The sequence below is a fragment of the Rhipicephalus microplus genome, unplaced genomic scaffold, assembly GCF_043290135.1.
Source record: "Rhipicephalus microplus isolate Deutch F79 unplaced genomic scaffold, USDA_Rmic scaffold_20, whole genome shotgun sequence".
NCBI classification, from domain to species: Eukaryota; Metazoa; Arthropoda; class Arachnida; order Ixodida; family Ixodidae; genus Rhipicephalus; species Rhipicephalus microplus.
The window spans coordinates 5,201,686-5,222,286 of record NW_027464593.1 but is presented as its reverse complement, the minus strand read 5'-3'; the positions used below and the strand labels follow the sequence as shown (position 1 = coordinate 5,222,286).

Below are 20,601 nucleotides of genomic sequence, written 5' to 3'. Positions count from 1 at the left end.
ATAAACATTGAAACACTAATACAGTGAGTGCAGTGAATTTGTTAGGTTGGCGTATAAGGAGACTTGAAAGTTTGTTAACAAAGCGTCAACTTCTTTGGAGCGGTTTAAGTGAAAGCAGCTGCTAGAATGGTTGAATAAAACGGCATTTCAATCAATTGTACTACCCTTGTCTCGTTTGATTTTATAGTGTCTGCTCATTTATGAACGACATTTTCAGGAAATGACATGAGCATTGACAGCAGCTCAATAGGACATGACCATTGCTACTTTCACGGATCTCATGAGAGTGATACTCAAGGTACGATCGCGGTGACATTCATGGTGTAGACGTGGAAGTAATGCTTGTAATTAACCGAGATGGCTGGCTTCTATCTTGTAGAAATGTCCCCAGAGGATACGCCCCACCTTTCAATTGAAGCAGAAGTGGTTGGCCAAGGTACTCTGGACATTGTGCAACAGAGTTCTGCGTGCAGTATACCAGGTAAGCAGGTGTATGTTTATTGCATCATGCACGTAACTTTTTTTTTTCAACAATGAACTGGTATAGAGAAGAGAAACAGATGCCCTGTATTGTGAGGATTCGATATTGTGTTCGTAAATGTGTCAAATGAGTGGAAGTATCTCCTCATGTTAAAGGCGTGGAAGTAATGCAGTTTATTAACTGAAATGTCTTGATTCTGTCTTGCAGAAATGTCCCCAGAGAATCCGCCTCACCTTTCAAGTGAAGCGGAAGGGGTTGGCCTAGGTAAGACCTAGGTACTATGGACATTGCGCAATGGAGTCCTGCATGCAACATACCAGGTAAAAACGTGTATATTAATTGCATGTTCTCCACTTTTTTTCAACAATGAACTGTTATAGATAAGTGGAATGGATGCCCTGTATCGTCAGGGTTGTATTTAATGATCGTGAATGCGTTATCTGAGTGCAAGTATCTCCTCATGTTAGAAACATGAAAGTAATGCAGTTTACTGACTGCGTATTATAACCGTAAACGCTTCATGCGAGTGGAAGTATCCCCTCGTGATAGAGACGTGGAGTAATGATATTTATTAACTGAAATGTCTTGCTTCTGTCTTGTAGAAATGTCCCCAGAGAATCCGCCTCACCTTCCAAGTGAAGCAGTAGTAGTTGGCCGAGGCACTCTGGACATTGTGCAATGGAGTTCTACAGGTAAGAACGTGTACGTTGATCATATACCTTCGTAGGAAGCGCAAAACTACACGCAGGGACAGCAAGGAAGAAAGATACTACACAAGCGCTTAACTGCAGCTAAGCTTTTATTTGGATAGGCGAACCTATCTAAAGGTAAAAGAACGAATACAAAACAAACAAAGAGGACCACGTGTCATGCCAGTCATCACTCATCCATTCTTGCCTAACACGCCTTCCAAAAAATGAAGTTCTTTCTGTGTAAGCGAGATAGACGGTGCGCTCACACAATGAAATTCATGCTGCTTCATTTCTGCAGCTTTAACTATCAGTCTCGTTAACATATCCCTGTCATGATACAAAATGCAAGTGTTATCAAAGTACGGCACGTAACAACCACAACTATTGCTGTGGATAGCCAGGTGACCATCCGCGCATTTCCGCACTTTATTATGGCGTTCTTTAACCCGCTCGTTGATACACCTTTCAGTTTGTCCAACGTATACGCGGCCACATAACAAGGGTATCCTATACACAACAGACGGTGCACACGTAACATAGTCGTTGCGATGGTTGACTTTGCAACGCTTCTTTTCTCTCGAAACAGGGCAAGTTTCACTAAACAGTTTAGACAGTTCCGTGTGCACATCATGTTGTGTATAGAATACCCTTGTCGTGTGGCCGCGTATACATTGGAGAAACTGAAAGGTGTATTAATGAGCGAGCAAAAGAACATGGTAATAAGGTGCAGAAATGCACGGATGGCCACCTGGCTATCTACAGCAATGATTGTGGTTGCGTACCGTACTTTGATAACACTTTCATTTTGTAACGCGACAGGGATATGTTAACAAGACTGATAGTTAACGAGATTGGTCGTTGAAGCTGCAGAAATAAAGCAGGATGAATCATATTGTGTGAGCGCACCGTCTATCTCGCTTACACAAAAAGAACTTTGTTTTTTGGATGGTGTCTTAGGCGTGAATGGATGAGTGATGACTGGCATGACACGTAGGCCTCTTCATTTGTTTTGTCGTCATTCTTTTACCTTTATATATGTTCGCTTATCCAAATAAAAGCTTAGTTGCAGTTAAGCGCTTGTGTAGTGTCTTTCTTCCTTGCTGTTCTTGTGTGTAGCTTTGCACTTCCTACGAAGATGAATCTGTACCAACTAGCTTGGTCTACTTGTTCATTACGTTGATCATAGGTGGGCATTACAAGAGAATCCTCACTCACCCAATTTTTTTCAGGCATCGCACTCACTTATGCTCACGCTCACGTGTACTCGCATCCATAATACTCACCCACGTTCATACTCACATGTACTCTCACTCAAAGCTATTCGCTCACGTTCGTACTCACATAATCCTACTCTAAGCTACCCACTGACGTTCATACTCACGTGTACTCACCCACATGTACTCACGTTCACATCCACGTACACTCACACTTCTAGCTACTCACTCACTTTCATACTCACACGTGTACTTACATCCATATGTTCTCACTCACATTCATACTCACATCAAGTAACACTAACGGGTAGTCACTTAGGTTCATACATCAACTTACACCCATATGTAGTACTTATGTTCATACACAAATCAACTCTCGCTCACAGGTGCTCACTCACGTTCATACTGACATGTATTCAAACTCACAGGTGCTCACGTTCATACTCGCGTCAACTTTCTCACAGGTACTCACTCACGTTCATTGTTGATGCAACTCACACTCACAGGTACTCGCTCCCATCATACTTGCATCAACTCACACACTCACATCAGCTTAAACTAATTTTGAATGAAGAAACAGCGCTAGAAGAGGACGAGACGAGAGGACACAAACACAGCGGCATGTTTGTGTCCTCTCGTCTCGTCCTGTTATAGTGCTGTTTCTTCATTCAAGATCAGTATGTACCTAACAGCCCGATTCAAGACGCTCAAACTCAAACTCGCGTTCATACATCAGCTCACTCTCTCAGGCTCGCAGGAACTCACTCAAATTGGTTCTCACGTTTACTTGCCCTCATAGGCCCTTACTCACGGTCATATTCACGTGTACTCGCAGTTATTCGTACTCACTCACGCTCACACATTACTTCTAGCTCATTGGTACTCTCTCACGTTCATACACCTACTCGCACACGCCTCTTCTCACTCGCGTTGAGATTCACGCCTGCTCACATTCATGAGTATTCACTCATACTTAAAACTCACACGTTTCAAATGAGTGTGAGTGAGTGCATTAATGAGTGAGTATGCCTAGCTATGATGTTGATTGCATACACTTTGCTTTTTTTGAACAATGAACTGTTCTTGTTAGTGAAATAGATGCCCTGTATTATCAGGGCAGGATTTTAGGTTCGCAGATGCTTCATGTCAGTGGAAGTATCCGCTCATGTTACAGACGTGGAAGTAATACAGTATATTAACAGAGCTGTCTTTCTTCTATTTTGTAGAAATGTCTCCAGAGAATGTGCCTCACATTTCGAGTGAAGCCGAAGCGGTTCGCCGAAGTACACTGGACATTGTGCAAAGGAGTTCTGCGTGCAACATATCGGGTAAGAAGGCGCATGTTGATTGCATGAACTTAGCTTTTTTTTAAACAATGAACTATTACAACGGTCATCCCATGCCAACTGTACAAATTGTGGCGCTCACTAAAAATCAGTTTCTATTGAAAAATCTGAGAAAATTAAACAAATATAGACATTACTTCTACAGCATTTTTCCAAAATATTTTGAGCGGCAAATTTTTTTTGCACACGTGACCACCATTCGAAATTCGCGAAATGATGGGAAAGCTGGCACGAAAAAAAATTTCCTATAAGTCGACCATGCCGAGCATTCTTTCAACACTTGCTTTTATGCCTTTTTCGAGCATAGTGCTTTCAATATACAACAGTTCCTTATGGTAGCTTTAAATTAATCATTTTCTGGCGCGTAGGCAAAGTTGAGTAAATTGTAGCATTTTTGGAAACTTTTCTGCAAAAAATGATTGCCAGTAATATGAATAAATTACTTATTCAAACTCTTCATAAGACTTAATGTTTCCTGATATTTTTGTTGTTCCTGTGCATGGCACCTGCGCTCTAAAATAAAATCCTAAAGTTGGCGAAAATGCCACTTCAGCCCAAGCTGAGACACCTGTAGCACCATATAAGGTGGTCCAAGAAACAATCACCGGAAAAGCGCATACGAATGAGAATTACAACAAGTTTAATCAAAGTAATTGTTCTTTTAGTGGAGAAAACAATTTTTGAAGTTTAGTCCCACTATTGCACAATTTTACTATGGGGCAATAGAAACCAACTGAATTTGCTGCATAAAAAAAGAGTTGTGTACTCGCACTACATGGTTTTAGGTTTTTTATTAGAACTTTATTTTGTATGTTCGTAAATGCATCATCTTAGTGGAAGTATCTCCTCATGACCATGAAATTGGCTTGCGTAGTTGCACAACAAAAAAGAAAAAACACTGCAGTGATTGTGCGCATGCACAGCTGGACCACTTGGAGTTCGTTGCTACACACATAATGGTTGTAAACAAAGAATACTGAAAAAGGTAGACCTGCTTAAACTGTATCGGCTGCTAGTACTTTATTGTAATTTCACTGTACAGCTAAGCTAACGCACCGTTGTCTTTTGAAGCAGACCTAAGTTATTTACTCGCATTTAGGATACCATGTGATGCACTTGCAGTGCTATTTAAGGAAGCGCATTCATACTGCATGTGCTTAGGTAAAGCGTCAGGTATTTTGAAGCTTCCAATTACTTGAAACTTGTAACACTGCAGTTTATGCGCAGGGAACTTGTTTACGTTTTGTTGCGAAAATAAAATTTATTCATTTCCGTGATTGTTTTTAGCTATCACTGTCCATATGAAGCTACAGATGTATACACGCTTCACGAATTCCATGACGGCGTAGAACTGAATGGAAGAGCTTTTTTAAAAAAATGGCTCGAAGCTTGCACTAATCTACGCAATGTTCGATACACAGCTAAGCTGATCGGCGCCATGCTTATTTATTGCTGTATAAAGACACAGCGTTTGTTCTAAGGGTGCTTGAATTTCGCTGCAGCGATGTTGAACTTTAGCTTGAACTTGGCTTGGTGGACCCCGGTATATAACTCTTTCGTGTTAAAAAAAGCAATAATATGTATTGTTAAGCTGCGAACTTGCTCCAGGGGTCTGAAACATGCTGGCTGCAGCCTGCAGAGGACTGTCTTCGTCCCGTATTTCTTTTTTTTTTTTTTTCATTTTCTTATTAAGTGTGTTCATGAGCTACACAGACATGGCCGGCCTCAAGCATACTTTTCGTGACGCAGTTCATTAGGCCATCACACGTTGAAACATGGTCGTGGAACGAAAACTCTCCATTCAAGAATCGGCGTCAATTTCAGTCATTCTGAAGATAGGTATCGTTATTTCTCGAACCCTGACACTAAATACCCTTCGTAAATTAGACACATATGTGATATGGGGAAACCGCTCTTTCAAAAGGCAACTATAGCTGTCATATTGTTCAAACGCACCCACCGATCCCCTCGCCCACTAGTTCACACTGCATCTGCCCTTGCAGTACTCAATGTAGTGTCTTCAGCTCGCTGGCTGAGAGGAGTTTGAGACCCCTGCTTTACACAAACGCCTTTCCTTAATATGTAGACTAAATTTGGTATTGCAAAGAGATGCAATACTCTCACCATAAATTATTTTCGTAAACAACACTCCGACGATACTCTCCAAAATTCGGAAGGATTCCCACGCGATAAAAAAAAGAGATTTTCTCCAAGAGAATCTAGCAGCAGACTGTTTTCAGTTCAACAGATCTGTACTATTTTTTAAATACATTTGAGATGGTAGCTGAAATGACTTGGACGTTTCACGTAGAATAACCCAGATGTCATTGTTTTTCATTTAAGTATACATCCTTTACTTCCAGGTACAGCCTCACATGCAGCTCTGTTGGCCAGAATAAACGCTCTGGAACGACAGCTAACTATTGCGAAGGCTAAGACGAGGGTGAAAGAGCGGGAGCACAAGAAACTTATGCTGCACCTGTCTTCGTACATAAATGAAGACCAGTTCACCAGCTTGCATCGTTCACCAAGAGGCACAGTGTGGTCCAAAGAAACATTGACCAAAGCACTGAAGATTCGCCTATCCTGCGGCTCGAGGGGCTATGATATAGTCAAGGAGCTCGGCCAGCCATTGCCTTCACAGCGTACACTTCAACATCACATCGAGCACTGCAAGTTTCGTCCAGGGCTGCTGGTGGACATTACGGACTCTCTCGCTGTTAAGGTAATCGTAACGAATTTGTACATTTTGCAACACTATGGAAGTTCCGATATTTTAAATTTTTGTTTGTATTTTCTGTACTTATGCTGGCATGCCTCATAATACAATCACGGTGTTCCCGAAAAATGGTCAGCACTTCATGGTTGCCTGAATGGAAGTTAGATAGCATAGAGTTGTCATTTTAGCTGCAACCCATCTGATACCAACCTAGGCCTCTTCATTTCATTTCATTTATTTTACCCTCAATCGCACATAGCTTTACAGAGGGGAGTGGGGTACAAGAAAATAATAAACTATGAACAAGAGAAACATAGTGACATCAAAATGATAAAGATTACAAGACATGTAAATTTGATGTTAGGCAATACACTGGATGTATGTGTAAGTACCATCAGAAACATGGGGGAAACAGAATACAATAATATAAATGTACAATATACACTTCACGTGTCATCACGTAAGTAGTCCTGTATTGTGGAAGAAAACAAGTCATGATTTGACATGGAAACCATGTCCGAGGGAAGGTGGTTCCAGTCGTTGGATGTGCGTGGGACGAAGGAATGAAGAAAAGTGTTAGTGCGGCAGCTAATGACGTGTACCTTATGTTGATGATCTAAACGAGCTGAGTAATAGGCAGGAGTGGTAATGAACTGAGCTTTCAAAAGTGGATGATTGAATATCTTGTGAAAAAGTATAAGACGAGATGCTTTGCGACGTGATTCAAGTGACTGTAGTGAAAGGCTGTGTTTCATTGACGTAACACTGCTAGTGCGATGGTAGTTAGATAGAATGAAGCATGCTGCGTTATTCTGTACCATTTCAAGCGAGTGAGTCAAGTTCAGTTGAAAAGGATCCCAAATGGGGCATGCATATTCGAGTTTTGGATGAACTAGTGTTTTATACATGGTTAGTTTGACGACTTGAGGGGCACGGCTAAAGTTGCGTCGTAGGTATCCTAGCATACGGTTGCTATTGTTAATAACATAGGTAATATGATGTTTCCAGTTCAAGTCAGATGTTATATTATTACGACGTGTATGTGCCGGATTGATAAGAGGGAATAGAAGTGTGGACTTGGGAAGAAGAAGATCTCTCGGCAGTTTTATCCGGTGCGGCCTCGCCATCCCAGCTTCCGTTCAATAAACCCCCGTACCCCTACTTCAGGCGTAACAGAGTGGTGGGAGGTGCTGGGTACAGTATACGTCGACGAACCACGGAGCCACAGCTGTTCGAACTTCGCCGGAGCCGTCGTATTGCCGGTCTGCCACCGACACCAACTGCCATGGCCGAGAGCGAAGGTCACGCCTTCTCAACCACACAAAGGTCAGTGCCAGCTGCACCTCGATATCACTATATGGAACCCCGCCCGTTCGCGGGAAGAGCAGGAGAAGATGTGGATGCGTGGCTGACACAGTACAAAAGGGTGAGCCGGTACAACTGCTGGGATGCCACCGACCAACTGGGAAATGTCGCGCTGTTTCTCACGGAAACAGCTCTGATGTGGTACGAAAACCACGAAGATTCCTTAACAACGTGGGATCGTTTCACTGAAGAGCTCAAGAAATGCTTCGGCGACTCTGATTCAAAAAAGAAGAGCGCGGAGCGCACGTTGGCTCAAAGAGCTCAGACTCCTGGAGAAACGTGTACCACCTACATAGAGGAGGTCCTGATGCTCTGCAAGATCATAGACCCGTACATGACTGAAGAGGACATGGTCGGCCACCTTCTGAAGGGTATAGCAGAGGACGTCTACAACTTTTTGATAGGCAGGGAAGACCTCACTTCCGTCTCCGCCGTCCAACGTCACTGCCGTACTTTTGAGAAGCTAAAGACCCGTCGTATTGCCCCGAAATTTGGTAGGCTGGCAAATGTAACAACGGTCGCCAGCGTCGACGTGAGCCCGCCCGCCGACCTTGCCGCTACTATCCGGACAATAGTGCGGGAAGAACTACAGCGACAAGACACACTGTTCCACGACACCATCCGCCATACGCCTACCTGTTCATCCTACTACCCGGCCCCGTTCGCTCCTCTGCCACCATCAGTATGTGTGACAGACGTTCGCGAAGCTAGGGCTTCGTGGCCACGCCGAGACTCATTCGCGTCTGACCAGCGGTATGACCAACGTCTTCGTCCCGGCCCCGCCCCACAGAGGCGCGCAGCTCCCGTTCAGCAATCTGCTCCACCCCGTTCGGTTAGGCGACCCTACACAGCCCAGCGCTCTCAGCAGTGGTTCGGCGAGCGACCCCTACCCATCTGCTACAACTGTGGCGTCGAAGGCCACATTGCCAGGTACTGTAACTACCGGCAGCCGCCGAGGTACGACTGGCCACCGAGATCCCACCTGTCCGACTTTGCACAAGCACCAACGTTCCCTGGAAGCGCATCTTACGAGACACCAAGGCCGCTGCGAAACCGTTCTCCAGCCTCTGACCGCAGTCTGACACCCCCGCCAGCCCCTCGCTCCAATCGGTCGCCGTCTCCTAGGCGCCGCTACCCTTCGCCACCTCCGGAAAACTAGGCAGCGCGGCCGCTGGGGGTGAGGTCGCTGGTGATTCGCTGCAAGAAGAGATACCTCCACCGGTGCTTATGTTTAAAAACAAAGTGCAAGTTTTTGTTGATGGTGTACATACGATGGCTTTGGTGGACACTGGAGCCGCCGTGTCGATCATGAGTGCTGCGTTCAAAGCTCGTTTGGGAAGAAAGGTGACCTTTTTGTTGGAGAAAGCGATAACGTTCTGTGGCGTGGGCGGCAACTCGTTGTGTCCGATTGGTGTTTGTACCGCGGCAGTGTTACTGAGTCATCAAGTGTTTGTGACAGAATTCACGGTTCTTCCGCGGAGCACTCATGACATCATTCTAGGCATAGATTTCTTGCGAATGTGCGGAGCCACTGTAGACTGTCGAAATGGCGAAGTTATCATAAGTGACGCTGTTCCTCATGGACTTATCGAGAATTCGGGTACGGAAAGCGGTGCGCTCCGAGTCTATGAAGATACCGTTATCCCGGCCTTCTGTGCTGTGCGCGTTCCAGTAGCTTCTTCGCATATTAACGACAATAAGACCAGTTTCGATGCGCTAGTGGAGCCTTTCCATCTAAGTTGTATAAAGAAGAACACGTTGGTACCCCACAGCATAGTTTCAGTGAGTGAAGGTCGTTCAGACCTTTGGACAACGAATTATTCAAACGAACCGGTGCTGCTACCAGGAGGACTTAAGCTAGCGTCGTTTAAAGAATACTCGCCAACAACAGTAGCTGTCCTCAGTGACGTTCGACGGGATGAACAAGTGACCGCCTGCTCAGACAGTTCGAAAGTTTTACCTATGGTTGATAAGGCGCTGACTGCCGACAAGCGCAGAATGCTTGTGGACGTTTTGTTAAAGTACTTGCAAGTTTTTGATTTCTCCCAGAGTGACCATACGCCTTCCATTCCTCCATTTCGTATACGCCATAGGATAAATACACAAACAGCACAGCCAATCCGACAAAAACCGTACCGAGTATCGCCGTCCGAGCGCAAGATAATAGACAATCAAGTGCGTGAAATGCTCCAAAAGGGCATCATTCAAGAATCATCGAGCCCTTGGGCAGCTCCTGTGATCCTTGTGAAAAAGAAAGACGGTACCTGGAGATTTTGTGTCGACTATCGCCGTTTGAACTCCATCACGAAGAAAGATGTTTATCCTCTTCCACGAATTGATGACGCCTTGGACTGTCTCCATTCGGCGTCATACTTCTCGTCTATCGATTTACGTTCAGGCTACTGGCAGATTCCCATGCATCCAGCGGACAAGGAAAAGACTGCTTTCATAACTCCAGACGGACTTTATGAATTTAACGTGATGCCGTTTGGATTATGTAATGCTCCTGCCACATTCGAAAGGTTCATGGATACCATTCTGCGTGGCCTAAAATGGAACGTCTGTATGTGCTACCTAGATGACATCGTGATCTTTGGGCGCACATTTCGTGAGCACAACGAACGCGTGGACATTGTTCTGGAATGCATTAGAAACGCTGGCCTTGTTCTTAATTCGAAGAAGTGTCATTTCGGCGAGCGACAAACCTTAGTACTTGGGCACCTTGTGAACAAAGATGGGATCAGGCCTGACCCGAGCAAGACAGCAGCTGTGAAAGCGTGCAAACCACCTCGCTCAACGAAAGAGCTTCGCAGCTTCCTAGGCCTGTGCTCGTACTTTCGCCGATTTATTCCCGCATTCGCCGACGTTGCCTTCCCCTTGACCAGTCTGCTACGTCAAGGTACTAGCTTTGAATGGACACATGACTGTGAGACGTCTTTCAACCAACTCAAGTTCTTACTCACATCGCAGCCCATTCTCCGACACTTCGACCCTTCGGCGCCGACCGAAGTTCATACTGACGCCAGTGGCATTGGCATAGGTGCAGTTCTAGTACAACGACACAGTGGAAAGGAACATGTCATTGCGTATGCCAGCAGAACTTTAAGTAAACCAGAACGGAATTACACAGTGACTGAGCAAGAATGTTTGGCACTCGTCTTCGCTGTACAGCGATTCCGTTCATACCTGTACGGTCGTCCCTTCCAAGTGGTCACAGACCATCATTCCTTGTGCTGGCTTGTAAGCCTCCGAGACCCATCTGGCCGCCTGGCACGCTGGGCCCTCCGCTTGCAAGAGTATGACTTCACGGTGTCATACAAGAGTGGCAGGAAGCACGCTGACGCTGACTGCCTTTCGCGGATGCCGCTTACTACAACACTTTGCGATGCCGACAATTTCGATCACCTAATTGCGTCAGTGACTCCAGTATTCCCGGACAAGACCACCTTTGAAAATGAACAGCGGAAGGATGTCAGCTTGGAGCCATTATTTGCTGAAGCACGAGCGTCCACTTTGGCCGGACGCTTTTGCGTTCGTGAAGGATTACTTTACAAGAGGACCTTCTCGGCCACGGGTTCCCGCTTCTTGCTGGTGGTGCCGCACACACTCCGTTCCTCCATTCTGCGCGCCATGCACGACGACGCAACTTCGGGTCACCTGGGAATGACGCGAACACTCCTTCGTACACAGGAGCGATTTTACTGGCCACGCATGCGCCAGTCAGTTGAGCAGTACGTGGCCAGTTGCACTCAATGCCAGACGCACAAATCAGTCACGACTGCTCCGGCTGGACTTCTACAGCCTGTGACGCCTCCCAGCACTCCCTTTGAGCAAGTTGGCATTGACCTCGTGGGCCCTTTTCCACGCTCGGCAAAAGGCAACCGTTGGATTGTAGTGTGCGCCGATTACCTGACCCGCTACTGCGAAACGGCCGCCCTGCCATCTGCGACTGCTGGCGAAGTATCCTCCTTTCTCCTGCACTCTATCATACTGCGCCACGGACCTCCTCGCGTCATAATAAGCGACCGCGGCCGTCAGTTTACGGCAGACGTCGTTGAGGAACTGCTCCGTATGTGTGGCTCGGAACTTCGTCATTCGACACCTTACCATCCACAGACGAATGGCCTTACTGAACGAACGAACCGGACACTGGTGAATATGCTTTCAATGTACGTGGCGTCCAATCACAAGAACTGGGACGACGTCTTACCGTTCATCACGTATGCCTTCAACACTGCCCAACACGAAACCACCGGCCACAGCCCTTTCTTCCTTCTTTACGTTCGACCCCCTCGTTATACCCTGGACACTATCTTTTCGTTTTATGACAATGACGATCCTTCATTAGCTGAAACACTATGCCTTGCAGAAGAAACTCGGCGTCTTGCCCGCCTGCGTACTATAGCATCGCAAGACCGCTCAAAGCTCCGCTACGACAGCAAGCACCGCCACGTCACATATGAACCGGGAGACCTTGTAATGGTGTGGAAGCCTATCCGCAAGCGTGGCTTGTCCACAAAACTTCTCGCCCACTACACTGGCCCATTCGTTGTCCTTGAGCGCCTCAGTGCAGTAGATTATAAAATAGCACGACTGACAGCTAGTGGGAGACGATCAACCAAGACCGAGGTTACCCATGTGGCTCGCCTCAAAGCTTTTAGACTGCGGGACGATGCATGAAACGCGCGGTGCGCTTCGTCTGCGAAGGGGGAAATATTACGACGTGTATGTGCCGGATTGATAAGAGGGAATAGAAGTGTGGACTTGGGAAGAAGAAGATCTCTCGGCAGTTTTATCCGGTGCGGCCTCGCCATCCCAGCTTCCGTTCAATAAACCCCCGTACCCCTACTTCAGGCGTAACAATATGAATCCCCAAGTATTTATACGAAGTTACAGACTCTAGATCAACGTCATTTAAGATGTAGTTAGCAAGGGGTCGGGTAGTTCGTGAGATACGTAAAACTTTACATTTGTTAGTGTTGAGGTCCATGTGCCAAGTTCTACACCAGCTGGCAATATTATTAATGTCACTTTACAAAGAACTAGCGTCAGAGTTAGATGAAATTTCTCGGTAAACAACGCAGTCCTCGGCGAAAAGGTGAATTGAAGAAGTTACAACATCGGGTAAATCGTTAATATAAATAAAGAATAGTAAAGGGCCCAACACAGAACCCTGGGGCACACCAGAAGTAACGGGAGAAGAGGGTGAGCTGTAGTTGTTAGCAACAACAAATTGTGAGCGATTAATTAAGGAAAACTTGATCCAAGCAAGAATGCCGCCATCAATATTAAGGGTCCTAAGCTTATATAGAAGTAGGTGATGATTAATCCTGTCAAAAGCCTTCAAAAAGTCTAAAAAAATGCAGTCGACCAGTGAACTGTGATCTAGAATGGTATATAACGAATGGGTAAAACAAAGCAACTGTGTTTCACATGAGAATGACTTCCTAAATCCATGCTGTGACGTGCTAAAGAACGATTTTGATTCTAGAAAGGTGACCAAGTTAGAGAAGATTATGTGGTCCAAAAGTTTACATGGTATAGAAGTAAGTGAAATAGGTCGGTAATTAGTAACAGAATGCTTGTTTCCTGATTTGTGTAGCGGAACCACCTTTGCCTCTTTCCAAACGCGTGGCACCACACCTTCATTCAAAGACTGTTGGAATATTTTACACAGGAACATAGATGAGGCATGCTTAGTTTCTTTAAGGGTTCTTGCGTTTATGTTGTCAACACCACAAGCAGAGGATATTTTGAGTGGTTCAATTAGCTTTAGAATTCCATGGGCCTTAGTCACTATAACAGACGTTGATGGATAGTTGCGCGCTGGTAAAGAGACGGTAGCAGAAGTGGACGACACTGAAAAGTTCCGGACAAAATTTTCGTTCAGACGTGCTGCACACATCTCGGAAGATACAGGAAGGCCGTCCGAGTCAACAAGTACAATTTCACTGTCGTTGGTATTTGTAATAGTTTTCCAAAACTTTCTAGGGTTGCTGACAAGCATTGATGGCAGAGTGTTAGACAGAAAGTTAGCCTTAGCATCCAAAACTGCTGGCGACTCACGCAGCACTCTCGTAGGAGCGCCAGCGTTTCTCCGTACTCTGGAGTTTCCCAGCACGAAACAAGCGTTTCTTTTTGTTAGAAAGTCGCTTTAGGTATGTATTGTACTAGGGTAAGCAAGAGCTCACAGGTATAGACTTTAAGGGAACAAAGGTACGAGTAAGTTCGTAGATTTTGTTAACAAACAGATCCCAGTTTTTTTGCACGGTTCTATTATCAAAGTCATGTAGATAAGTGTCGTAAAATAGAGAGAGTTCGTTGTTGATTGCCTCAAAGTTTGCAGCATTGTAGTTATAGATAACCTTGTGTTTCTTAGTAGCAGTTGGCATGCTGTTGCGTATGTAAAAATGTAGCAGACAGTGATCGCTGAGACCAGGAAGCGAGTTTAGTGCATGAATGTTGTCAGGCATTATTGTAAGAATCAAGTCAAGAATGTGCGATGAAGAATTGGTGACGCGAGTTGGGTTATTCACCATCTGCGTAAAATTAAACATGTTGCAAGTATCGAGAAAACATTGGCCATTTGAAGAAAATGGTACGACGTCTGGTAATGATGACGCCCACATTATAGTAGGATAGTTAAAGTCGCCGAGAATAGTTATCGAAGAAGATGGTTACCGCATTGTAATTTCATTGATGTTATCGTGAAACTCCTGAACAAAGCTGATGTCTGTATCTGGAGGGCGGTAACAGACGCCAAGAACAAGCGTTTTATTATTCACAACCAACCCGCACCATATCACTTCCAATGTAGACGTCACGTTTATAAGAAAGAACTTGAAACGCGTCGAAATGGCAAGCAAAGTACCACCACCTTGTCTTCCATCTCTCTCGCGGCAGTAAATGTTCAACGATGTGGAAGTAGTAAAAATTCCGTTATCGCAAACATGACCATTCAACCAAGTCTCGGTCACGGCAATCAGGTCGGCTTCACAAGAATCGATAATAGCGTCAAAAGCGTCCCGCTTTCCCATTATACTACGGATGTTCGTGTAGAGCACCGAAATAGGACGTGATACGATACTGCCACTTCCCCTTGCTGATTGTTATGAGGAGGCATTAGATGTCCGCGCACGTGACAAAAGTGCGGGACCAGGCAATAAACGTGCGTGAAGGTCATGGCTGTGATCGGAAGTTGAGTGCGCCCCATTTTCGATGCGGGATTCACTGCCATTACTGCGAAAATGCGCAGTAGTCTCGCGAACAATGCCCGCGGAAGCATCACAACAGTAGTTTCTGTGGTTAATAACAAGCTTGTCGTAACGAAGCTGAAAAGCGGGTCGGTTAGGCAATGATTTTGCATAATTGTGCAGCATCTTGCGCGCTGTTCTTGTAGCCTGACAGTAGTCCTCCGATACAGAGACGTTATGACTTCTCAACTTAGATCGACGTGCCAGCACAAGTTCTTTTGCTTTAAGGCTTGCAAATTTTACTATCACTGGTCGAGTTTTCTCGCGTATATATGGACCACCTAAACGATGGGCCTTTTCTACTGCATTCGGGTCGAACTCGGCGCCTAGGCTACTAGAGAGCAAGTTGGTAAGTGCCTCTTCAGTAGCTTGCCAGGTTTCATTCTTATCGGGCATACTGAAAAACACTAAGTTGCACCTTCGGGCTCTGTCCTCGAGGTCGTTTAGATGGGACACCAATGCATCATTTGTATGAGTGATACTGCCGATAGCTTCATTCGTGACCTGCAATTCCTTCTCAATGTCCGCAACCGAGTTAGTCTGCAGTTCAACCGTCGAAAGCCGCCTTTCAATCTCGCATAATTTGCTCCCCACAAGTTGCTGGTTGGCTTTCACCTCGTCGATTGCCTTTGCCAAATTGGACTGCTCAACGGCCGATGAGTCACAGCGGGCACTTATCTTAGAAAGCATTGCCATAACTTCTTTATGACGCACATCAGAAGAAGCTGTGTTGTTCTCGACATCATCTAGTGGCCCAGGGGTCTTTTTTGGAGGCCCTGGGTTTGCTTCAACGTCACCGCAACACAAGAGTAGCGAGCAAAGGGCGTTAGTACACTCTCGCGACAAAACGTATAACACCTGTGGGCGTGGAAGCAGCAGTAAACAACGGTTACTTGTCTTCTTAGCATAAAATGAATCGGTTTCACAAACCTGTATAACATGAAAGCGAAGCTCGTAAGCCATTGCCACAGTTGTGCTGCCTTCACGCCCATTAAACCACTGACGTTCGCTGTTGCCGCTTTTGTTGCCTGATAAGAACAATGTCTCTGACGATGACGATGTCCCGAATGGCCTGGAAAGCTCAGGTGTGTCAGCGCAGGCACTCGGATCCGTAGAAAAGCCGCAGTCTTCTGGAAACTGCAGCTGTTTGGCAGGGGTGTCAACCGGCCTTCCAGAGTGAACCACAAGCGGCAGCCAGACCAAGACGATCAGTGAAGGTTTACAGAGTCTTTTTGACGAAAGTACCAAAGCAGCTCTTCGATGCGCTTCTTTATGAACCAAAGTATCAGCTCTCGATGTATTTCTGCGTAGAACGACTACCACATGCGCGGATTTTCAAAGCGATTGGCGGAGATGACTTCTCGGATAAGGTACAGATCCTCGTTTATCCTGAAGTGCCATCGGTGGCTTGCGTGTTGGCCGATTAACCGCTCTTTTTTCCGAGGCGTGAGAGGCTGTCACTACAATACAATCTAAGCCATCAAACATCCATTTGATAGTTGCCTGATCATGACAGGATGCAAGAGAGTTTTGTGATAGGAAGCTTATAGTTTACAGTGTAAGGTAGTGCGAGATATTGGCCAGATAAAGTGTGTTGTTATATAAAATAACGAAAGTGTTCATTGCACGTTCTGGTTGTGGCAGGCGTACCAAATCGGTGCGCTGCGCCAAAACCACGAATCATCACTGATTGATTGAACATGCATATTCCTGACGACGCTTTTGCGCACTGCAAGCTCTCAGTGGTATCTTTCGACGGCTCGTGTGTTTGTGTCATGATAAACAGTTATTTCATTACATTGGTCGACCTCATTCAAATGGATGCTTGGTTGGGAAGTGCTTCTATGGAGGTGACCTTAACGTTAACGGAATGATTACCTTTGACTGTGGGGCTGTTTACGTTATGGCACCTTATTGCAGCCTACTTGTGCGACGTAATGTACTTAAACACTAGCACTTCTTTTATTTCCTGCCTAACCTTTCACGTTAGTTATTCGTATCTTCCAATCACGCGCAGGTCAACTGCATGACAGAGTACGAGCGCCATGCGTGCCTCATGATGGATGAGATGCAAATCACCCCAGGCCTCATATATAATCCTTCGGCTGACGCAGTACTGGGCAGACCTACGATTCCCTTGGCAGATGGCAGCCTCCCTGCAGACACCTTGGCTACCCAGGGCCTCGTATTTATGCAGGGTGGTGTTACTACCAGATGGAAGCAGGTCATTGGGTACCATTTGACTGGAAATTGTTTTCATGCACTCACTGTCAAGCAAGAACTCTTGAAAATGATAAGAGCATGTGAAGACATTGGCCTTAAAATAGATGCTGTTGTTTCAGATATGGGTGGTGGCAATCAGGCTCTATGGAGGTTATTTCTTGTCAGAGTTGGCAAGCACAGTCGGCCAAATTGCAGTGTTACACACCCCTGCGATTCAAATCGGAAGCTATGGTTTATAGCAGATGCCCCTCACCTGTTGAAAAATCTGCGCAATCACATCACCAGGGGCCGAACTTTGTATCTTTCTGATGACATTGTTGTAAAAGCTGGTCTCTCCACAAATGCGGTTCTCATTGAACCAATAAAAAAACTCATTGAAATTGACAGTAAAGGAGACTTCAAATTGGCTCCGCACCTAAAACAAACTTGTGTTGACCCTGGTCATTACGAAAAAATGAAGGTGGGCCCTGCTTACAGTCTTTTCAATGTGGATACTGGGGCTGCACTGCGCATCCTTGTTGAGAAGGACATGCTAGAGAAGTCCGCGCTTGCCACTGCTTGGTTTATTGAAACTGTGGCCAAGTGGTTCCGCATCATGACATCACAAACAACCAAACTTGCCTTGAGTAAAGTTATTGAGACTGAGAGACAGGAAATTATTGGCTTTCTCAAGAATATTGTTGTACTTTTTGAAGGGCTCCCTATCGGCACCGTCAAAAATGCCCCATGGAAGCCTGTGCAGACAAGGGCTATCCTCAGTACGCTCTCTGTACTTCAGCTGCAGGATTATTTCCTATCATTTTGCAAATTCCGCTTTCTGTTCCTTAGCAGATTTTGTCAATATGCGCTGGAAAATTTCTTCTCTACTCTTAGAGCTAAGCATCCGATTCCCAGGTTATATGAATTTAAGTGCGCGTTGCGTTCCACAGTTTCTACCTGCTAGTGCTGATGGCAGCTACACTAAGAACGGTGGCTTTTTACTTGCTGGTTTGAGCTCAGACAATGAAGACAGCACCAGAGAAACAGTTTTAATTCCTGCTGACATTCATGACATGAATATGTTAGAGCACGAGTCATTTTTGTACTTCGCAGGGTATGGCAGCTACACTAAGAACGGTGGCTTTTTACTTGCTGGTTTGAGCTCAGACAATGAAGACAGCACCAGAGAAACAGTTTTAATTCCTGCTGACATTCATGACATGAATATGTTAGAGCACGAGTCATTTTTGTACTTCGCAGGGTATGTTGTTCACAGTGCTAAGAAGTTAGTAAAAAACTGTGATGCTTGTGTAAGTGCCATGACAGGAAACAAAGACGTTCCGCGACTCACACAGCTGAAATCATACAAAGAAAAGTTAGCGTTGTGTGTAGCTTGCTTCTGAAGCAGTTGTAGAAGTTCTAAAGGTAGCGGAGTCTCACTTTCAAAAAAATAAAGAGCAGCATATCCACAATCATGTTCCTGTATCAGCCACCGAAATTGCTGTTAAAAGTGCGATATCGTGTAATACCTTGTTTCCACACTGTCATAATGTATTGGAGGCTATTCTTTACGTGTTCTTCTCCGCAAGGATGCACATACAAGTAAGGAAATAGACATTGGCTCGAAGCGTGTAAATCGACAATAAATGTGGAAGTAAAAGTGTAGGAATGAGAGCTGCTGTGGCCAACCTTCCTTAAAAAATAGCAGTGTAGAAAGCGCCCTTGCAGCCAATGTGGCGTACGTGCCAGGAGAGCTCCTTGGAGAACGCATTTTTATTTTATCTAGCTGCCTGCGCACCTTCAATAGCCTTGTCAAAATCTTTCCATCTTGCACGTCGTGCGTGCTTGAGAAACTGAAGTACCAAGAGCCATACTGTCCGAGTTCGTTAATGCTGCCATTGTCAACTTGTTGACAACATCCAGACTAGATTTACATTTCTTAAAAAATTTTGTGCTGCCTAGGTTCACAGCACTACCCCACGTGTACCATGCCATTCAAGTAAGCGCAAGTATAAGAACCAAAGCACAACCTGTTTTGGTATGTGATTGCTGTATTTTTCATCGTTTTAGAACATGCTTCCGGCACGGGACAACTCTTAAGGTATCTTTCTGTAGTTTACAATGTAACATGACAGCAAGTCACATAGATGAGCGCGATAGAAATAACCTGTACCGTTCCATCTTCTGCCATGGATGCAGTCATGTATAATACGAAAATTTTTCGTGCAATGTTTTCATGTACTCATTGCATCCTCTTCAAAACACGCATATACACACAATGCCCAATTTACCTTCCTATAAGCTCACACAACAAATGAACGAGAGGGCACCTTAGGAACATCTCTTTACACAAGGTAATGTTTCATTTCATTTACACCATGAAGGCATTACCATCACTTGTGCAAATTGTAAGTACAAAGTGTCCATTGAATACTTGTTCAAACAGTCTAGTTACTCCTCCAAGCAATGATGAACATGCCTGTCTCTTATGTATTATGTAACATACGACCAAGGTTTTGCGGTAATGTGTGGATATATAAACTGTACTGCTACGTTTATGCCACAGGGCACTTGTATAGCTAGTGGAAACGGTAGCTAACTGTTACAATGCAACTTCCCGCCACTTTAGAAATATCAGTTTTTTTCCAAATGTCACTTGACCATACTGTCCTCTAGGCATACGCACAACGTGGCAACAACTTATCTGCAGTTTACATACACCGTTGAAGTGTTCCTGCCATGCAGACATTCGTGTATAAGTTTGTGGAAATTGTTACTCCAGTGTTTTACTAGACATCTCAAATCACACAGGTCATTTTTGCAAGCATTATTGAATGCGCCTTTCACTAGTACGTCATGTGACATCACAAACTGTATTGTAACACCTCTGTGGATGTAGTGTGCATTGTTTAACTTCCATGATCCCATGCAGACATTTGTATGGAAGTCTGCGGAAATGGTTAGTGCAATGCTCTACTGTGTCATCACCTGTATATTTGAAAACACATATTATTGATCCGAAAGTTACTCAGTGAATCTTGCTGTAATACACCTCGTGTATATGACAACAAGCTGCAGTGGAAATCGGTTTGCATGTTCACCTTTGTTCATGCCATTAAGGCATTCGTGTCTGTGTAAATTGTCAGTACAGTGTGTTGCTAGGCCATTCATTGTATGTTTCAAAGCACGCATGTTCATGTTGAAAAAAATGTAACGGTGAGTCTTCCTCTGGTACCTGTTGTTCAGGCAATGATCAAGCAATGTTCTGCATTGAATGTCAAATGCTGCAATTTTCTTCATAGTTTTATTGTTTACTGACAAATGAAGTG

General features: G+C 45.0%; 1 protein-coding gene across 1 annotated transcript; it reads left to right on the top strand.

Moving 5' to 3' along the window:
* Positions 1-209: 209 nt before the first annotated feature.
* On the top strand, positions 210-19,372 carry LOC119181554 (uncharacterized). Its single transcript, XM_075883745.1, has 8 exons — positions 210-298; positions 380-481; positions 689-745; positions 1,084-1,173; positions 3,614-3,715; positions 6,097-6,458; positions 17,088-17,459; positions 19,343-19,372. The coding sequence occupies exons 1-8, from the start codon at positions 226-228 to the stop codon at positions 19,370-19,372; spliced, it is 1,188 nt and encodes a 395-aa protein (XP_075739860.1). The 5' UTR covers positions 210-225.
* The last annotated feature ends 1,229 nt before the right edge of the window (positions 19,373-20,601 follow it).

Coding starts and splice junctions, on each gene's coding strand:
- LOC119181554 (XM_075883745.1), top strand. CDS start 226: ATGAGCATTGACAGCAGCTCAATAGGACATGACCATTGCTACTTTCAC. Junction 746..1,083: donor AGCGGAAGGGGTTGGCCTAG/GTAAGACCTAGG, acceptor TCTGTCTTGTAG/AAATGTCCCCAGAGAATCCG. Junction 1,174..3,613: donor TGTGCAATGGAGTTCTACAG/GTAAGAACGTGT, acceptor TCTATTTTGTAG/AAATGTCTCCAGAGAATGTG.